At 36.4% G+C, this 18,068-nt stretch overlaps 1 protein-coding gene across 1 annotated transcript; it reads right to left on the bottom strand.

Annotated features, from left to right (window-relative positions):
* Positions 1-9,388: 9,388 nt before the first annotated feature.
* LOC130982082 (peroxidase 51-like) lies at positions 9,389-15,253 on the bottom strand. Its single transcript, XM_057905939.1, has 4 exons — positions 14,979-15,253; positions 14,687-14,887; positions 14,430-14,595; positions 9,389-9,968 (listed from the first exon to the last, which is right to left on the bottom strand). Exons 1-4 carry the CDS (start codon positions 15,186-15,188, stop codon positions 9,565-9,567), a joined length of 981 nt encoding a protein of 326 aa, XP_057761922.1. The 5' UTR covers positions 15,189-15,253; the 3' UTR covers positions 9,389-9,564.
* Between the last annotated feature and the right edge of the window lie 2,815 nt (positions 15,254-18,068).

An 18,068-nucleotide genomic window follows, 5' to 3' on the forward strand; every position in this document is an offset into this window, starting at 1 on the left:
AATGTTGTTGGTTACCTATACTTTTTCTTAAAAATAACCCATTAGATGTAAGTCTAATTAGGATGCCGTAAACAGAAAAAGAACAACAATGTGGATTCAATATTCTCCAATGGAATTGAATGACTTTTGTCATCATATGATCCCTAATGTTGACCAAAAAATTCTTCACTAAAGTTGAGATCCCCAAAAGAAAAATGTCTTGACAAAAACTCCAAAGAAAAAACGTCACGGAAAAAATGTAGCGATTCAAACAGAAAAAGTGAAAAACTAGCAAGTTAAAAAAAATGAAAATAACTGTTTTTTTTTTTTCATACACATTCACACTCACAGTCTCATACTAACCCACTCACACACACTAAAAAGCTCTTCTTTTCGACTACAACCCAGCAATTACGGAGAATCGAATTGGTGTAGCTATCTAAGAGGCAAATCGATTTGCCACTAGTATACAAGTCTCAGTCATGAAAAAAAAAACCCTCTATATAATCAATTCAAAATATTATGTGCATATTAAATATTAATTGTCAAATCAATTATTATATATATATATATAGTTTAATTTATTTTTAAAATATATTTTATATTTTAATAAATATTCTATACTGATCTTGCCTGGTAAATAGGTCGGCTCCAACTCCTTGAAATTAGCCGAGCTATGTGCTACCGGGTTGAACGTCTGTCCTTCAAGGTCCGATCTTCCTGTGTTCGTTGTAAATATGAAAGTGCGAGCAATACAGAGGAGGCGGAGTGTACCTGCAAAGGCACTCCAATGCTTAAGTCAGTAATGATATCCAGTTCAGAATAATCCAAAAAGATACTTTACCTTCTCTTTTATAGATATTTACTCGTCCGTTACGTCTTTGATGATTATTCGTCCGTTTCTGATGATCGGTTTCGTAACCGACTTTATCCCTGCCGTTTGAGGCGTTGGTTATAATAGTATTGATTTTGCCGAGTTATAGCTCATAAGGGCCGAATAATAACGGCAAATGACGAGTTATGATTCGTATTAATGGTGACCATATCACAGCCCCCAAGCTTAGCCTGAGGAGGATTTTAATGAAGCAGGTTGAGCTTTATTTTTTATTTTTTGATGAGTTATAACTCGGTTTGCGTGAGTTAATGGATGAGCCCCCAGATCAACTTACTTCATTAAAAGATGGTTCAGTGTTTTAAATTTTTTGGGTACGTGGGGAGTCGTGTCCGTTATTCTCTGATGAAAGAGAAAGAATGATGGTTGCATTTAAGTTTGTTGATTCCCAATGTTAGGTTTACTGCTTGATGTGGCTTTGAGAGTGGGGGTTATTTTCTGTCCCTTTAGTTGCTTGGATTCCTTCAGATTTTTCGTGGGGTTTTGTTGGCTGTTTGATATATGCTTGCTTCTTTGAAGAATGAGCAAGAGAGGTATGAGTCTCCTTTTCTGTTTCTGATCCATTTCTGTGCTTTCTTCTTTCTTTCTTCTTCTTCCTTCTGTTATTCTGATACTGTCTTTCGAACTAATGGGTTTTGAGAAAGAGAAAAAGGATAAGGTGGATTGGTCTTATGATTGGGTAGGTGAAGATGTTAAATCACGGGTGTCACTCTTCTCTGATGAAGCGGCGGTGAGGGAGGTTGATGTGAATAGAATAGTGAGGGCGGGTTCCGGGGTGAAGGTGGAATTGTTACCATGTAGCGTGGATGATAGGATTTATCACCGAGAGTTGGGGTTTGGCTTCTTTTACATGCATAGTTGTGTGCTTGAAGAGTTGCGGGTTAGGCTTCCGTTTACGGAGTTTGAGTGTCAGATTCTTAAGCAGCTCAACTGTGCTCCCTCACAGCTTCATCCCAATGGGTGGGCTTTCCTGAGATCCTTTGAAATTTTGATGGAATTTCTAGAGGAAGTGCCGTCTGTTGCTTTATTCTTTTCTTTATTTCAAGCTAAAGGAGTGTGGAAGGGGGGTGGGTGAACTTCAATAGTACTCCGGGCTTTGGAATTTTCAAACTTTACAAGTCTTCTTTTAAAGACTTCAAAGAGATGTATTTTAAGGTCAGGAGTTCGGAGGAGCAATTCCCGTTTTATATTGATGAAAATCTTGCTGAGAAGTTTCTTCTCTTTTGGTGCTCGGAGCCGCAAAATATACTCGGCCCAGAGGTGATATCGCCGAGGAATGAGTGTCTGATAGAGTATTTGGTGGAGAATGTTGATCGGAAAAATTTGATATCAATGTATGAGTTGCTGAAGTGGGAGGATGATAAAGGTGCTGTTGTAGAGTATTTAGGTGAGTTTTTAGGGTTTACATTAATGTCCATCTTTTTTTCTGAGAAGTTTAACACAAATTGTTTTTTGTAGGTGGAAAGTATCCAAGCGTTTCTGCTGCATCGCTAAGGACGCGGTTCAAGAGTAAGAATCTGGAGAAGGAGGTATCTTCGTCAAATGTTGAGAAGGTTGTTGGGACGGGCGAAGTTTCGCAGCCTCGTCAAGGGCGGAGGAAGGTGATTGTGAAGAAGAGAAAAAAGTCTGACCTTGTGGAGCTATCAGATGATTCTGATGAAAAAGAGTTAGCAGTCCCTCTGGAAGAGATACATGCTTTTATGGGGAATCAAAAAAGGCTTCACGAAATTTCTGAAGAGAGTGAGGCTTTTTCAGTGTGGGGAAAGGAGTATCCTTTCATGGCTGTTGTGGACGAGTATTGCCAATCGTCGGCTGATGTAACTCTTGCAAAGGAGGTCGGGGATATGGCTATTGGTCAATATATGCAGGTAATAAGTTATTGATTTTTCCTTATTTTTCCTTTGGTAGTCTTATGAGTTTATTTTGTTCTATAGGTTGTTGGGTTGCGGCTTGCAAGTCTTGGGCGAAGTCAGGAGCTGAAATATAAGGGAGTTGCTGCGGAAAAGGGGGAGGTGTCTGTTTTGAAGGAGGAGTTGGTTAAATATAAGAAACTTGCTGCTGAGCTTCAAGGTCGTTTGACTGAGACCGAGAAGTTGCTGAAAGAGACTAAGGAAAATTATTCTAAGGATGTTGAGGACTTGAAGAAAAAGGAAAGCGATCTGGTGAACGTGCAAAGTCGTCTGATTGAGGTGACTGCTCAGTTTAAGGATATGGAGAAGAAGAAGGGGGATGAGATTTTGGATTCATTTGTTGAAGGTTTCGAAAGGGCAAGGTTGCAGGTTAAGTTTTTGGTTCCGGATGCCGATCTCTCTGGCATGGATCCTGGGAAGATTGTCCGAGATGGTCAGCTTATTGAAGATGATGGGGATGCAGAAGACGAGGCTGATAATGTTTAGGGTGTTAGGAAAAAAGTTCTTTTGAACTTGTTTTACATATGTTTAGTTTGAATATTTATTGTACGTTGATAACAGTATGGCTCTTGTTTTTTTGAACTTGTGTTGAAGTGACTTGTTTGAATGTTTGTTTTGTTGCTTTTTATAAAAGCTGTTTTGTGATTGTTCGGATGTTTTTCCGAGTTTATTGGTTTTGTATGTTATTTGATTTGTAGCTTAGACGAGTAGTGGCATTTGTCCGAGCTGTATTGATAGATTGATAAGATCGATTTGATAGAGTAGCAAAGATAAGACATTGTTCGTCTCATTTATATTCGGAGTTGTTTTGAACCTTTTACATACAAAGGTGCAGGTAGGCTGGCCTCGTTAAAACCTCTCCAAGCAAAACCCTTTGGGATAAAATCTTGGTAGTAGGAAAAAGAGTACCAGCCTGTCCCTGTCTTTTAACTATAAAAGTTCTTTAAGGAAGACACGTTCCATGTATTAGGCAAGAGTTTACCATCTAGTGATTCTAGCTTGTATGCTCCTTGTCCGAGTGCTTCGGATACTCGGTATGGGCCGTCCCAATTAGCGGCTAGCTTTCCATGTGTTGGTGGCTTTCGAGCAGTTTCTGTTTTGGGGAGGACTAAGTCTCCTTTAGCGAATGATCTGTTTCTGACCGACTTGTTGTATTGTCGAGCTATGGCTTGTTGCGCTGCGCGTTGCTTCAAGGCGGCGATGTCTCTAACTTCTTCGATGATGTCGAGCTCGGATCTCCGAGCTTCGTCTTGATTATGGATATAAGTTCGGATGGATTGCTGGGAGATTTCCAGAGGGATCATGGCTTCCGATCCATATACCAGTCTGAATGGCGTTTCCTTTGTTGATGTTTGTGGGGTGGTGTTGTATCCCCAGAGTACCTCGGGAATTAATTCGGCCCACAGTCCTTTGGCGTCATCTAGCTTTTTCTTTAGTGCATGCAGGATGACCTTGTTTGTGGCCTCAGCTAGTCTGTTTGCCTGAGGATGCTCAACAGAGGCAAAGTATTGTTTTATTTTGAGATTCTGCAAAAAAGAATGAAATTTCTAATCGGCAAACTGGCGGCCGTTGTCAGTTGTGATATGTTGAGGTATGCCGAAACGGCAAATAATGTTTTTCCATATGAATGAAATTATTTGTTGTGATGTTATTTTGGCTAAGGGTTGGGCTTCAACCCATTTGGAGAAATAGTCAATTCCGATAATAAGAAACTTTACCTGGCCCGGTGCCGTAGGGAACGGTCCGAGTATATCCAAACCCCACTGGTTAAATGGCCAGCTGATATCTGAATGATGCATTTGCTCGGCAGGGATGTGTATCAGTGGTGCGTGTCTTTGGCATTTGTTGCAAGATCTTATTTTCTGTTGGCTGTCTTGTTTCAAAGTTGGCCAGAAAAATCCGGCTCGGAGGATTTTTGATGCTAGGCTTCGAGCCCCTGTATGCGTGCCACAGATTCCTTCATGTGCTTCTACTAATGCTATGTCTGCCTCTGACTTGTTGAGGCATTTGAGTAGAGGGCGAGTATATCCTCGTCGATACAACGTTCCATTGAGTATTGTGAAGGAAGATGCTTGCCGTCGGAACTTTTTATCGCTCTCGACCCCTTCTGGTATATTACCTGTTTGTAAATAGTATATAAAGTCGTTCCTCCAATCTGTTTCCTGTGAAACACTTAACACGGTTGTTAGAGTAACAGTGGGTGATGTTATTGTGAACTGTTGTAGTGTGGATAGATCGGATTGTGTACTGCCGAGCTTAGATAAGATATCCGCTCTTTGATTTTGTTCGCGTGGTATATGCTCTATTTCAAATTTGAAAAATTTTTTTGTTAACTTTTTTACTAATAACAAGTATTTAGAGAGTAGGGGATCTTTTACCTGAAAAAGGTCATTTACCTGCTGTACGACTAACAATGAATCACAGTATACCTTGATCGTCGAGATCTGAAGATCTAAACAGAGTCGTAGTCCGGCGAGTAGTGCTTCATACTCAGATTGGTTGTTGCTCGCTTTGAAAGCGAGGTGTATTGAGTGTTCCAATATGAATCCATCGTCGGCTTCCAGACGAATTCCTGCCCCACAGCCTTCGTTATTTGAAGAGCCGTCCACATACAAGATCCACTGTTTTGCATGGTCCTCTTCTGATGGTATTGTAAGTTCGGCGATGAAATCCGCGAGGAATTGTGACTTGATCGGTCCTCGAGATTGGTATCTGATGTCGAATTCAGATAGTTCGACTGCCCATTTTATGAGTCGACCTGCAATTTCAGGTTTGTGTAACACTTGTCTTAGTGGGTGATCGGTTCTGACGTGGATAACGTGGCTCTGGAAGTAAGGTCGGAGACGTCGTGCCGAGAATATCAGTGCAAGTGCGAGCTTCTCAATCCTTGGATAGTTGAGTTCGGCGTGCTGGAGGGTCTTACTGACGAAGTATACTGGATGCTGAACTTTGTTTCTCTCTGTAACAAGGGCCGAGCTTATCGCCCAATCAGTAACTGACAGATATAGAAATAAATCCTCCCCTTGTAGGGGTTTCTGTAAAATCGGCGGTTGTGAGAGGGTTGTTTTTAATTTTGAAAATGCCTTTTCACAATCGTCGTTCCATTCGAATTTATTTTTCTTTTTAATTGTTTGGAAAAAAGGAATAGAAGTTGAGGCGAGGCAAGGAACAAATCTGGAAAGGGCAGCGAGTCGTCTTGTGAGGCACTGAACTTCTTTTACTGTTTTAGGGCTGGCCATGTCCAGCACTGCTCGGCATTTGTCTGGATTTGCCTCTATTCCCCTGCATGTTAGTAAAAAACCCAAAAACTTACCCCCTTGAACTGCGAATGCACATTTCTCGGGATTGAGACGCATGTTGTACTGGCGGACTTGGCCGAATATTTCGGTAAGGTCGCTGATGTGGTTATCTCCGACTTTTGTTTTGGCGACCATATCATCGACATAAACTTCGATATTCCTGCCGATTTGTTTGGCGAACACCTTGTCCGTAAGGCGTTGGTAAGTTGCACCTGCGTTCTTTAATCCAAATGGCATAACTTTATAACAATAGTTACCGAAATCGGTGATAAAAGCTGTTTTATTTTGATCAGAGGGATGCATCATTATTTGGTTATACCCTGAATATGCATCCATAAAACTTAGGGTAGCGTAGCCTGATGCATTGTCTACTAAAGAGTCTATGGATGGCAGAGGATAAGAATCTTTTGGGCATGCTTTGTTTAAATCAGTGAAATCGACGCACATGCGCCACTTACCGTTTTGTTTTCTTACCATTACCACATTGGCTAACCAGGTGGTGAATCTGATCTCTTTGATAAATTCGGCGTTGATGAGCTTTTGTGTTTCTTCCAGTGACGCTCTCTTTTTTTCTTCGCCGAGTTTGTGTTTCTTCTGTTGTACTGGTCGGATTGCCGAGTTTATTGCTAGTCTATGACTGATGATCTGTGGGTCGATTCCGGGCATGTCTGATGGTGTCCATGCGAAAAGGTCGGCATGTTGTTGTAGGAAGGTTGTTATAGCCTGCAACTCAGATGCATTGAGTGAGGTACCTACATATTTGAATTTATTAGAGTCATTGTTGAAATACACTTTTTGTAGGTCATCAGAGGGTTTTGGGCGATCGAGGAAATCAGCTCTTGGGTCAAGTTCGGCTAGCGTGTCCTCCTTTTGGTTTAGGCCGACGTTGTTGACCTGTTGCGTTGAGTGATTTTGGAATTTCATGTTGATGTTGTAGCATTGTCTTGCCTCTTTATGGTCTCCATGGATTGTAACAACCTGGTGGTCCTGCAGTGGGAACTTTACACAGAGATGAACTGTAGATACAATGGCGCCGAACTTATTTAAAAAAGGTCGGCCAAGGATAAGGTTATATGGACTGAAACAGTCAACTACTAAATATTGAATATCATTAGTTTTTGAAAGAGGTTGCTCACCCAGTGTGGTTTGTAACCACACTGACCCGAGGACTGGAACCCGTTCTCCTGAGAATCCGACCAAGTCTCCTCCTGTGGATTGTAGCGTGTTGTCGCTGAGCTTCATCTTTTGAAATGTGGAGTAAAACAGAACGTCGGCACTGCTCCAGGGATCTAAGAGTACTTTCTTCACTAATAGATCTCCTAGCTGAAGGGTGATTACCACAGGGTCGTCCAAATTTTGTATGTTGGAGTTGAAGTCGGCATGTGTGAAAGTGACTTCTGGTTGTGTATTAGAGATTGTTACATTTTGTTTCGGTCCGTCTGCTGAGTATATTGCTCTAAACGATCTTTTCCTTGCCGAGTTTGAGTATCCTCCACTTGCGTATCCTCCTGAAATGCAATTAATTATACCTCGTGGTCTTTCACATTGGCTTGAAGATGCCTTTTCTTTTCTTCGGTGTTGTTCAGAGAGGTCGGTTGTTGTGGAATTAGGGCCGCGCTTTTGGATGTGACCACCAATGTATTTGTCAATGTGCCCTTGTCGTGCCAGTCGTTCTAAAAGATCTTTGGCGACCACACAATCATCGGTATTGTGGCCGTGTTTCTGGTAGAAAGTGCAGTACTTTGATTTGTCCACGTTCTTTGCATCTTGGTATGTGCCGGCTTTTCTCGGTGGCTTGATTAGTTTGGAGTTCAAGATTTCCTTGATTATGTCTTCCCTCTTGGTGTTAAACTGCGTATAAGAATCGAATCGAGGTGTTAGTTTAAAACTTTTCTTAAGGGATGAGCTCTTATCTTCTTCACGGAAATGTGACTTGTCGGACTTCCGAGCTTGTCTGAGCTTCTCGATGTCAATTTGCCCTTTTGCTTTCTCTCGAAATTCTGCCAGAGTTTTCGGTTTTGCCACTGCGATCGTCTCCTGGAACTTCCCGGGTCGGAGGCCGCTTTTAATTGCGTGCAGATGGACCTCGGGGTGGAGGTCTGGTATGCTGATTGCGACCTTGGTGAAGCGAGTCATATAGTCCTTTAAGCTTTCGTTTGGCCCTTGCTTGATAGTGTTCAGGTAATCGGAGTCGTGCAAATATATTGCGGATCCGGCGAAATGTTCTTCAAATAACTTCGCCAACTGATGAAAGCGCGAAATGGAACCTGCAGGCAAAGCACACAACCAATCAAGTGCAGGACCGTCTAAATAATTCGGAAAACAACGACATAAGACTGTATCTGATGCACCATTGACGATCATTATTGATCGGAATTTCTTTATGAACTTCTTCGGGTCACCGAGTCCATCATAAGGCGTGAGGGTCAACGGCAGGGTGAACCTCTTTGGTAATTCGAAGTTCATTACTTCTTCTGTAAAAGGGCCTACAGAGTCCTCGGACTCTTCTTTCTCGTCTTCTGGCTGCTGCTCTTCGTGTCGAGCGGTTTCTGAAACATGAGTCGGTTGGGATTGATGCTCCTCGTCTTCCGCCTGACGAGCATCGTTGTGTTCTATCCGATCATGATTTAGTTCGGCAATTTGAGCAGCCATTATTTGGTTCTCGTCAGCCATCCGTTGATTAGCTTGTTGCAGCTCAGCTACCATTCGCATGAGTTCGGACAGTGAAGGAGGCGGTACGTCAGCCATGGATGCAGATGGAAGCGATGGGACCAAAAGAAAAAATATGATTTCCTCGGCCCCACGGTGGGCGCCAATTGATCTTGCCTGGTAAATAGGTCGGCTCCAACTCCTTGAAATTAGCCGAGCTATGTGCTACCGGGTTGAACGTCTGTCCTTCAAGGTCCGATCTTCCTGTGTTCGTTGTAAATATGAAAGTACGAGCAATACAGAGGAGGCGGAGTGTACCTGCAAAGGCACTCCAATGCTTAAGTCAGTAATGATATCCAGTTCAAAATAATCCAAAAAGATACTTTACCTTCTCTTTTATAGATATTTACTCGTCCGTTACGTCTTTGATGATTATTCGTCCGTTTCTGATGATCGGTTTCGTAACCGACTTTATCCCTGCCGTTTGAGGCGTTGGTTATAATAGTATTAATTTTGCCGAGTTATAGCTCATAAGGGCCAAATAATAACGGCAAATGACGAGTTATGATTCGTATTAATGGTGACCATATTATATACTAATAACTAATTTTAGTATATATCTAACAAATAAAGGCACTCTATTGGAACGCAGGAGAAGATGATGCCAATAAAGACATTAACAAATTTAAACAGTTTCGATTAAGCACAACATAAAATAAATTTACAAGCAACTTAATGAACTTATTCGGTTCATTATTAATAATCTCCCCCATAGCATGTACTCGGATTAACCAACCCCTTAAAGATTCTATCTTGTGCTTTTGTTCCTTGAAAATCATATGATGGAGCAATCTGAACGAATGTTCCCATTTTGCTCATTCTTGATTCCAACTCGGCCCAACTTAGTAATGGCAGCGACGAAGTTGGCGTGGAAGGTTTTGCTGTTACTAGCAAAGGCCTCCACAGCGGGCTTGGACCTTGGGTCCATGAACAGAACTTGGTCTGAGGTGAACAGGCCCATACCCTTCTGAAGATTCTTGAAATAAGCGTTATCGAAAGCCCGTGGTGTTGTTGGGTCCATGTCGATTGCAATCCTTGGATCCACATTTCTCGGGCACATAGATTTTAGCTGCGAGGCGTAAAGGTCGTTGAGTGTGGGGTCCACTTTAGTGTGGCTCTTGAAATTGTAGATTCTGTTATTGAACTTGTTGCAATGAGAGAACCCCACGGTGTGAGCCCCTGCCAAGTGAATCAACCAACATAGCAACACGTCAACACTCTTCATCTTAATTTCGCCCAGCCTTATTGCATGTAAATTAAGAAATTTTTTCCCTGATGTTTTTATCTTTTTTATTCAAGTGATTTCTAATATTCGTCGTTTTGGAGCTTAACTCCAAAATATTACCATCTTTTTAAATAAATAAAATAAATATTTTATTTACAGATCGGATATAAATTATTTAGCATATTATTATCGATTTGTGTATATATCATTTATACTCTAAACGAGATAAGATATGTCAGCGAGTACACATATCAGAATACGGATATATGAAAAAGAGATACTTTTACGTATTTCGTATATTGTATAAACGAGATATACACATACTTAATTCGTTTACACAGTAAATGAGATATACACTAAGTTAAAACATTGTCACTGTAAACAAGTTATAGTACGACAAATTTCAATCAGTTATAAAAGGATCTACAAACTATTAGTATTCTCCATAAACATATCAATCTTTCTTTTCATCAGTTTATTTAATAAATTTAGTAGAAATGTCTAATGATAGTGATTTTTTGTTATAATATTGTATCCTAACTACCACATGCAAAACAGTGACATTAGAGTTATATTTGAGTGTGAGAATCATATTTTGAAGTGCACTCGAAGAGCAGATTCTTTGTTTGAGTTGAAGAGTCTGATATTGACGCAACTCAGTGATAATAAGAGAAAAGAGGTTGGAAGAGTTAGGTAAAGGATGCTAGCACCGATGAAAAACGGTGTATTTCTATTTTTTCTGTTCTGACTTAATGAGAATGAGCATGTGCGCCTCGTGTTGGATGTCCAAGGGAGAATCATGACTCAATAAGTGATGGAGTTTTTTGCGAAGGTTCGTGATGTTGGTGGTGGTGATTTTGGCAGCTCAAATTTCATCTAAGATGATGACCCACCTCTTGCACCACTACCCTGCAATGTGCTAGACCAGCGGAAGACGTGGACGTGAAAGGTGAGAAGTCCGATAAAGAGTATGTTGCCAATAACAACGAAAGTAGTTCATCTGAGGATGATGACGATGATGAGTTCGTACCAGAGACTCTGGTTGGTGGATTAGTTCGATACTTTTTGCCTGCTCCACAACCAATTCCAGAGTTATCAGTTATACCCAGGGGTGGTAAGTGGGGAAGCCCGCCCGGCCAAAAGCCCGTCCTTTGACGGGCTAGTGGGCCAAGCCCACCAAATCTCATTTTTTTACTATTAACTATTAAGTAATATAAATTACCCAAAAAAAGTATTAAAAAATATATATAATTTCACAACTATTTTAATAAATTTATAATTTCTAAATATATAAAAAATTATAATTTCTAAATTAACAAACATTAAAGTCTTTATAATTATAAATAAGTAATAAACATAATCATAAACAAAATTTTTTAAAATAAAATAATAAAATCAACATTGTCCAAAATATATAATTAAAAATCTACAAGTTAAAAAAATAATCAATCAAACGTAAAACACAATCTAAAACACTAAATCAGAACATCTTTTAAAAAAATCTAAGCCCAACGGAGAAGCCCGCCCCGCCAAAGCACACGGTTTAAGCGGTGCGGAATAGGCGGGCTTTTGATGTGCGGCGGCCTCAATTTTTCAACCCGACCCGCTTTGTTTGGCGGGTTACATAGGTCGGCCTGGCAGGTTTAGGCTCGTTTGCCATCCCTAGTTATACCCAGTTACTATCATATATTGGATTTGGACGCGATGCACGAGGTAACTCCATTTTTCAATATGGGTGCGGACGATTACAACATATACGACGATGTGGAATTTAGGATTAGTCACAGATTTAGAAGCAGAGAAACAGTCATGCAAGGCATGAATAATTACAACATTCAAAAAACTGCTAAGTACCAAGTTGTGGAGTCAGATCGGTTAAAGTACCATGTACGTTGTAGGCAATTTACTAATGGTTGTCGTTGAAATTTTCGTGTCTTTTTTCCGATAGAATCTCGGATATTAATAAGCGTTACTTTGCATTTGAATATCAACAAAATGTGCAACAAAGAAAGAAATGGGACATAGATAATGACATTTTAGGCGCTGTAAACGAGTTACTTGTATAGACGTGCTTAAGTTTTATCTCGTTTATATGTAAACCAGATAAGTATGTGCATATTTTGTTTACACGGTAAAGAAGATAAATTACGAGTCAAATTACGTGTATTTATTGACGTGTTTTATTTTCTTTACCATATAATTGAGATACATATATCTCATTTACACTGTAAATAAAATAAAACATATTGCACAAATCGATAAAATATTCTAAATAATTTATATTCATAAATAAATATTTATTTTATTTATTTAAAAAATCTAAAATATTAAAAGTTTAATATTGGTTAATGTTTGTTCAAATGTCGCGCAGAAATAAGAAAAAAGTGTTACCTAATATTTCTATATTCTATATGACAATAAAATATGACATGACGCAAACTTTTCACATCTATGCTTTGGAAGATCGTTATAAGTATACAAAATTAAAGAATATTTAAAGGGTTAATAACCAAAAAATACTTTTAAATTATTCAAACGCTGATAAAAATATATTGAATTTTATTATTAATAAAAATATTTTTAAATAATTTAAAAACGCAATAAAAATATCAAACAATAAATATATATTTTTAAAAAATATCTTAAAGATTAAATTTTAATTTGATTTTTTGCAAAAATAATTATAAAAATGAGATATTATTATTCTTAAAATTTTTAGTAATTTTTTGTTAAATATATATTTATTTGTAATTTTTTTATTAACAACTACTTTTAAAATATCACAAAAAATATATACTTAGCAAAATATTACTAAATTTTGAGAATAATAATATATCATTTTTTTAATCATACTTGCAAAATTTTTTATCAAAATTCAACTTCTAATGTATTTTTTGAGAAATATATATTTAATGTTAGATTTTTTGCAAAATTATCTAACATTAAATATATATTTCTCAAAAAATACATTAGAGATTGAGTTTTGATGTAATTTTTTGTAACTATGTTTAGAAAAATGAGATATTATTATTCTTAAAATTTGGTAACTTTTCGTTAAGTATATATTTTTGTTAATAACCAATAATATTTTTAAAAAATTATAAAAAAATATATACTTAACAAAAAAGTCACCAAATTTTAAAAATAATAATATTTTATTTTTTTAATCATGTTTGTGAAAAATCACATTAAAGTTTAATCTCTAAAACTTTTTTAAAAAATACATATTTACTGTTAAATATTTTTATCATATTTTTAAATTATTTAAATACATTTTTATCGATAGTAAAATTTGGGTATAATTTTATTCGCATTTAAATAATTTAGAAGCATTTTTTTTTGTGTTAACCCATGTTTAAATTTGATTACTAAAGATGCTTGCCACGCACGTTGAGTTATACATATCAACGATCAATGTATTAAAAATCACTCGTCTCAATGTAACATCTAACCCGAATTACTAGAATAGTAGTATTTATATTAAAATTAATTTATAAATAAATTATTTTATATTTAATTTTTTAATTTTAAAATATTTATTTAAAAAATTATTATAAAAAGGTCATTTTTTATTTTTTTATAATTATTTAAATAATTTTTTAAAAAATTATAATTTAATTTTAAACATTATAGCAAATATTAATGTTATAATATTTTATAAGTTAAAAATTTAAAAAAAATTATTTATAAACTTATTAATTTTTTTTTGTGACTGAAATAAATTAAATAAAAGAAAAACAAAACAAACAGTTCCTTGTTTTGTTTGTTTTGATTTATAAACTTATTTAAATTGACCCTTGTTCTTTTATTTATTATATTTTCAAAAAATTTCAAACTTAAACGTTATTAAGGGAAAGGGAAATTATTGTGTCACATGCGTGGCGGTGTTGACAATTATTTGATTAGAAATGTTAGAAAATAAATAGAATTTGTTATTTTTGCTCAGCTTTTTAGTTATTAATTTAATTTTTGTAATATAATAATTTAATAATATATTTTTAGTTCATATTTAAAATAAAAAAAATAAATTTTTAATTTTTTAATTCGTAAATATTTAAATTTTAAAAATTAAAAATATTTTTATATTTTTTATTTTTTTTAAATTTGGACATATCAATTTCGAAATCTAAGTCGTTCCATTTTAAACATTCTTTTCGATATAACGGAAGTCACGTTTGATTTTTACTGTTGGGTCTGACAAATTTAAGTGAATGTGAGAAATTAATATGTTCAAATTTTGAAAAAATTTATAAATTTAAATATATTTTTAAATTTTTTATAATTTAAATGTCTACTTATTAAAAGATTAAAGATTTATTTATTTTTTTCTCTATTTTTAAATATTGATAGTTAACTGCTGACCAAAAATAATAAATTCTGTTTGTAGTTAGGGGAGTGTAATGCACGCGCATTACCTGAAAGAGCAATCATATCTGTCTGGGTAAGGCCGTTCGCGGCGAAGAGTGAATTGAGCTGGTTCAAGTTGAACCCTGGCTGCGGCAGCTTCCCATTCACATCTGAAGCCCTTGACTTCAACCCATCATATCTCCCTAACTCAACCTCATAGTACGGTCCACCAGCCTGAAATTAAACACGACCAACAATGCAATTAACTATTCAATTTCCAAAATATTAATTAAAATTATATGATGAAGCCAAGGAACCAACGAACCAGTGAAATAACATCACGGGTTGCCATGGTAAGAATATCTGCGCATGAGACTTTATTTCTGCAGAGAGGGACAGCATCCACGGCTGCTTTTGCTCTGATCACCGTGTCAAAGCCGTCTCCGGCCAGTGAGAGATTGTCAGGATGATCCTTCTCTGCTTTGTTGTTTGGAGTCGAAGCTACCAAAACTGAAGCATCACAACCCTGTCACATATATCACACACATTTACTTCTTTACTTTTAACATTTTACTACAAATTGCATGCAGTAATTAATTGTTCATTTACCTACTTACCCTCACAAAACAATCATGGAAGAAGAGGCGAATGGTAGCAGGGACAGTGACAAATGTTTCATGGAACTTCTTCTTAACTGCATCTCTGACTATGTTCTCAACATTGGGGCAGATTTTTGTATAATGGTGTCGACTTAGCTGAGCTGAAGTACCATGTGCAACACTTAATAAGAGAAACCACACAAGTAGAACATTATTAAGCTGAGACATTTTTCTCTGTGGGAGGTAGAAGTATAAGAAAAATGCAGAGATATTTTGCAGAGTGGGAGAGTGAAATTATAGCTAAAGTGGAAAAGTTTAGGGGAAAGGGAGCATATATTATACTGCCTATAAAATTGTCGGGGTCACGAGCCAGTTGTAATAAAATATTATTATTCTATTAAACTTTTTGGTTTTACAGCAATAAAGTGCGTTTAGAAATTAGAATGAATAATAATAGAAGAATGATAGGTACATACTCTACTTTGAAAAGGACACAAATAACTACCAGCCAAACCTAGAAAAAAACAGAGGGGTAAAAGAACTCGTGAAACTAAGGGAAGAGAGCATGTCATAAAATCAGTGATTTCAAAAGCTTAAAAGATAAAATGTTTAAATCCGTAACACTTTTCTTCAAGCAAGAGTCTCTTTTGGGTTTGTTTGATTTTTGTATAGGTCTTCTTTTCTTTTTTTATTTGCCTTGTGCAATTTTTTTATTTTTGAAATTCACCAAATATCGAATTCTAAACCTTTCGGACATAGAACTCTAATGTCATGTCGGCACTAGTAAAACTAATTAAGGAAAGAAATTCCACAGCTCTTTGAAAAGAAGCCGTGCTAAGCTTGAGCAGATTGCAAAATTCAAAATAGAGGAGAAAGCTTGTAATGAAAGTAATTGAGCATCTTTTGTTTCAAATGTAACTTACATTTACACTAGGCTAAATCTACCTTTTATACACAAAGCTAGCTACTGTTAAGGCTCAAGATTAACCAAGAATGACATTAGTAACCAACTCAACTAACTACTTACATCACACTAGCTAGCTGCCTGATTACTAACAGAACTATAACAGAAATATAATACAGTAATGCAGTTTTACCAACTGCTATTGTAACAGTTTTTGCCCTTCACCCTTAATAAGAGGGAACATATACAACTGAGATTGGTTTGTTTTCATTTATATAACTGCAACAAAATATTGGTCCAAAACAAAATTCTTTGCTTATTTCGGAGGAGGGGCCTGGTTTCAGTGAAAATCCTAATTTTCCAAGAATTTGTGGACCAACTTGGTTAAACATGAATAAAGACACATCAGGAAGAGGGAGAAAAAGGGGATGCTAACATTATTAGCACAATAAGAATTCGATTGAGTGGCATGCACGTTACTTTGCATTCATCCCCCTCGGACCTGGTCCTTGCATTGCTGCTACCAGAAAAAACAGATTGTACTTTCAAGTTTCGTTGGAGCCTGGCGGTCCTGTCCTAGCTATTATTATAAATTATTGAAATATACATGTAATGTAATATAATGGGGAACTAGAAAATCTTATCTGAGGTGGTTAAAGGAGGAAGACATTTTGATTCAGGGCAAAATCCTAGTAGTTTCAAGGATATAAAAAATAAGTAGAATGTGAAGTAGATGTAATTTTATCCACTCACGTCTTGTCATGTTTCAGTTTGGTGTGTTTCTTACACCATTTTCACTAGAAAATTCATCCCAATTTCTATTTGAGAAAAGTTCTGCATACAAGTCATTAGAGCTTGTATACTTTACAAGTTAATTAACGAATAAACCTTAAAAACGCGATACAAGGTCTACATTCTTCTTCTTATTCCTCTTCCTCTTCTTCTTCTTCTTCTTATTTTCTTTCGTTTCTTGCCTTCTCTTTCTCCTTCTTCTTCTTCTTGCTGCACGTTCTTCTTCCTCTTCCTCTTCTTCTTCTTCTTCTTTTCTTTCATTTCTTGCTTTCTCTTTCTCGTTCTTCTTCTTCTTGCACGTTCTTCTTCCTCTTCCTCTTCTTCTTCTTTTCTTTCGTTTCTTGCCTTCTCTTTCTCCTTCTTCTTCTTCTTGCTGCACATTCTTCTTCATCTTTCTGTTCTTTTTCTTCATTTACGTACTTTTCTCTCTGTTTTCTTTCTTCGTTATTTTCGATTTCCATTTTTTTTTACATCAAGCTCTGAAATCGTTTTTGAAGAAGAAGAAGCAGCAGAAGATGAGGAGGAGAAAGAGAAAGAGTTCTGAAATATGCATAAGGTGCACTTCAACGAATTTTAGGTGTATTTCTTAAATCTTTTGGTGTATTTTTGTAATCTTTTGGGTGTATTTCTGTAACCCTTTGGGTGTATTTCTATAATCGTTTGGGTGAATTTCTGTAATTATTTGAGTGTATTTCTGTAACCGTTGGGGTGTATTTCTGTAATCGTTTGGTGTATTTCTAAAGTTCCATTATCTTCAAATTTGGCAAGAAAGAAGAAGAAGAAGAGTCGTTCATAATGCATGGTGAGTAGCGCGCTTTGGAAACAGGAAGTTATTGAATAACGTGCGTTTTATTTACTCTTGAATGTGGAAGTGTGTAATGCGTGTGTTTTTATTGGACTTGTAAGACTTGTAAGCCAAAAAGACTTGTATGTGTAGCATGCCTCTTTCTATTTATACCCACCTATCATAAAAAGTAATTTCACCTCAACTTTTGCGTCATAAACAGTAAATAGGAACCCAAAGCATCTCTCTCTTCTCCATTAGGAAGAACTAACTTCAGTCCCTGTTGTGGTCCCACTTAATTAATTAATTAAAATACTTAAAATTAATATAATTAATTTTTTTCAATAATATAATTTAAATTTATAAATTTAAAAATAATTTACTATTAAAAGATATTAATATTAAATAAATTCATATATAACAATAATACACAATAGAGTAAAGTATCGTTTTTGTTCCTAACATTTGGGATAAGTTTTATTTGTGTCCATAACGTTTAAATCGTCTTATTTGTATCCCTAACGTTTATAAAAGTGATTCAATGTTATCCTACTATTAATTATACTAACAAATCAGATTATATTTTTCAATTATTCTCACTTGGATGTATTCATTCTCAATTAGGTCT

The sequence above is a fragment of the Arachis stenosperma genome, chromosome 5 (assembly GCF_014773155.1).
Source record: "Arachis stenosperma cultivar V10309 chromosome 5, arast.V10309.gnm1.PFL2, whole genome shotgun sequence".
NCBI lineage: Eukaryota > Viridiplantae > Streptophyta > Magnoliopsida > Fabales > Fabaceae > Arachis > Arachis stenosperma.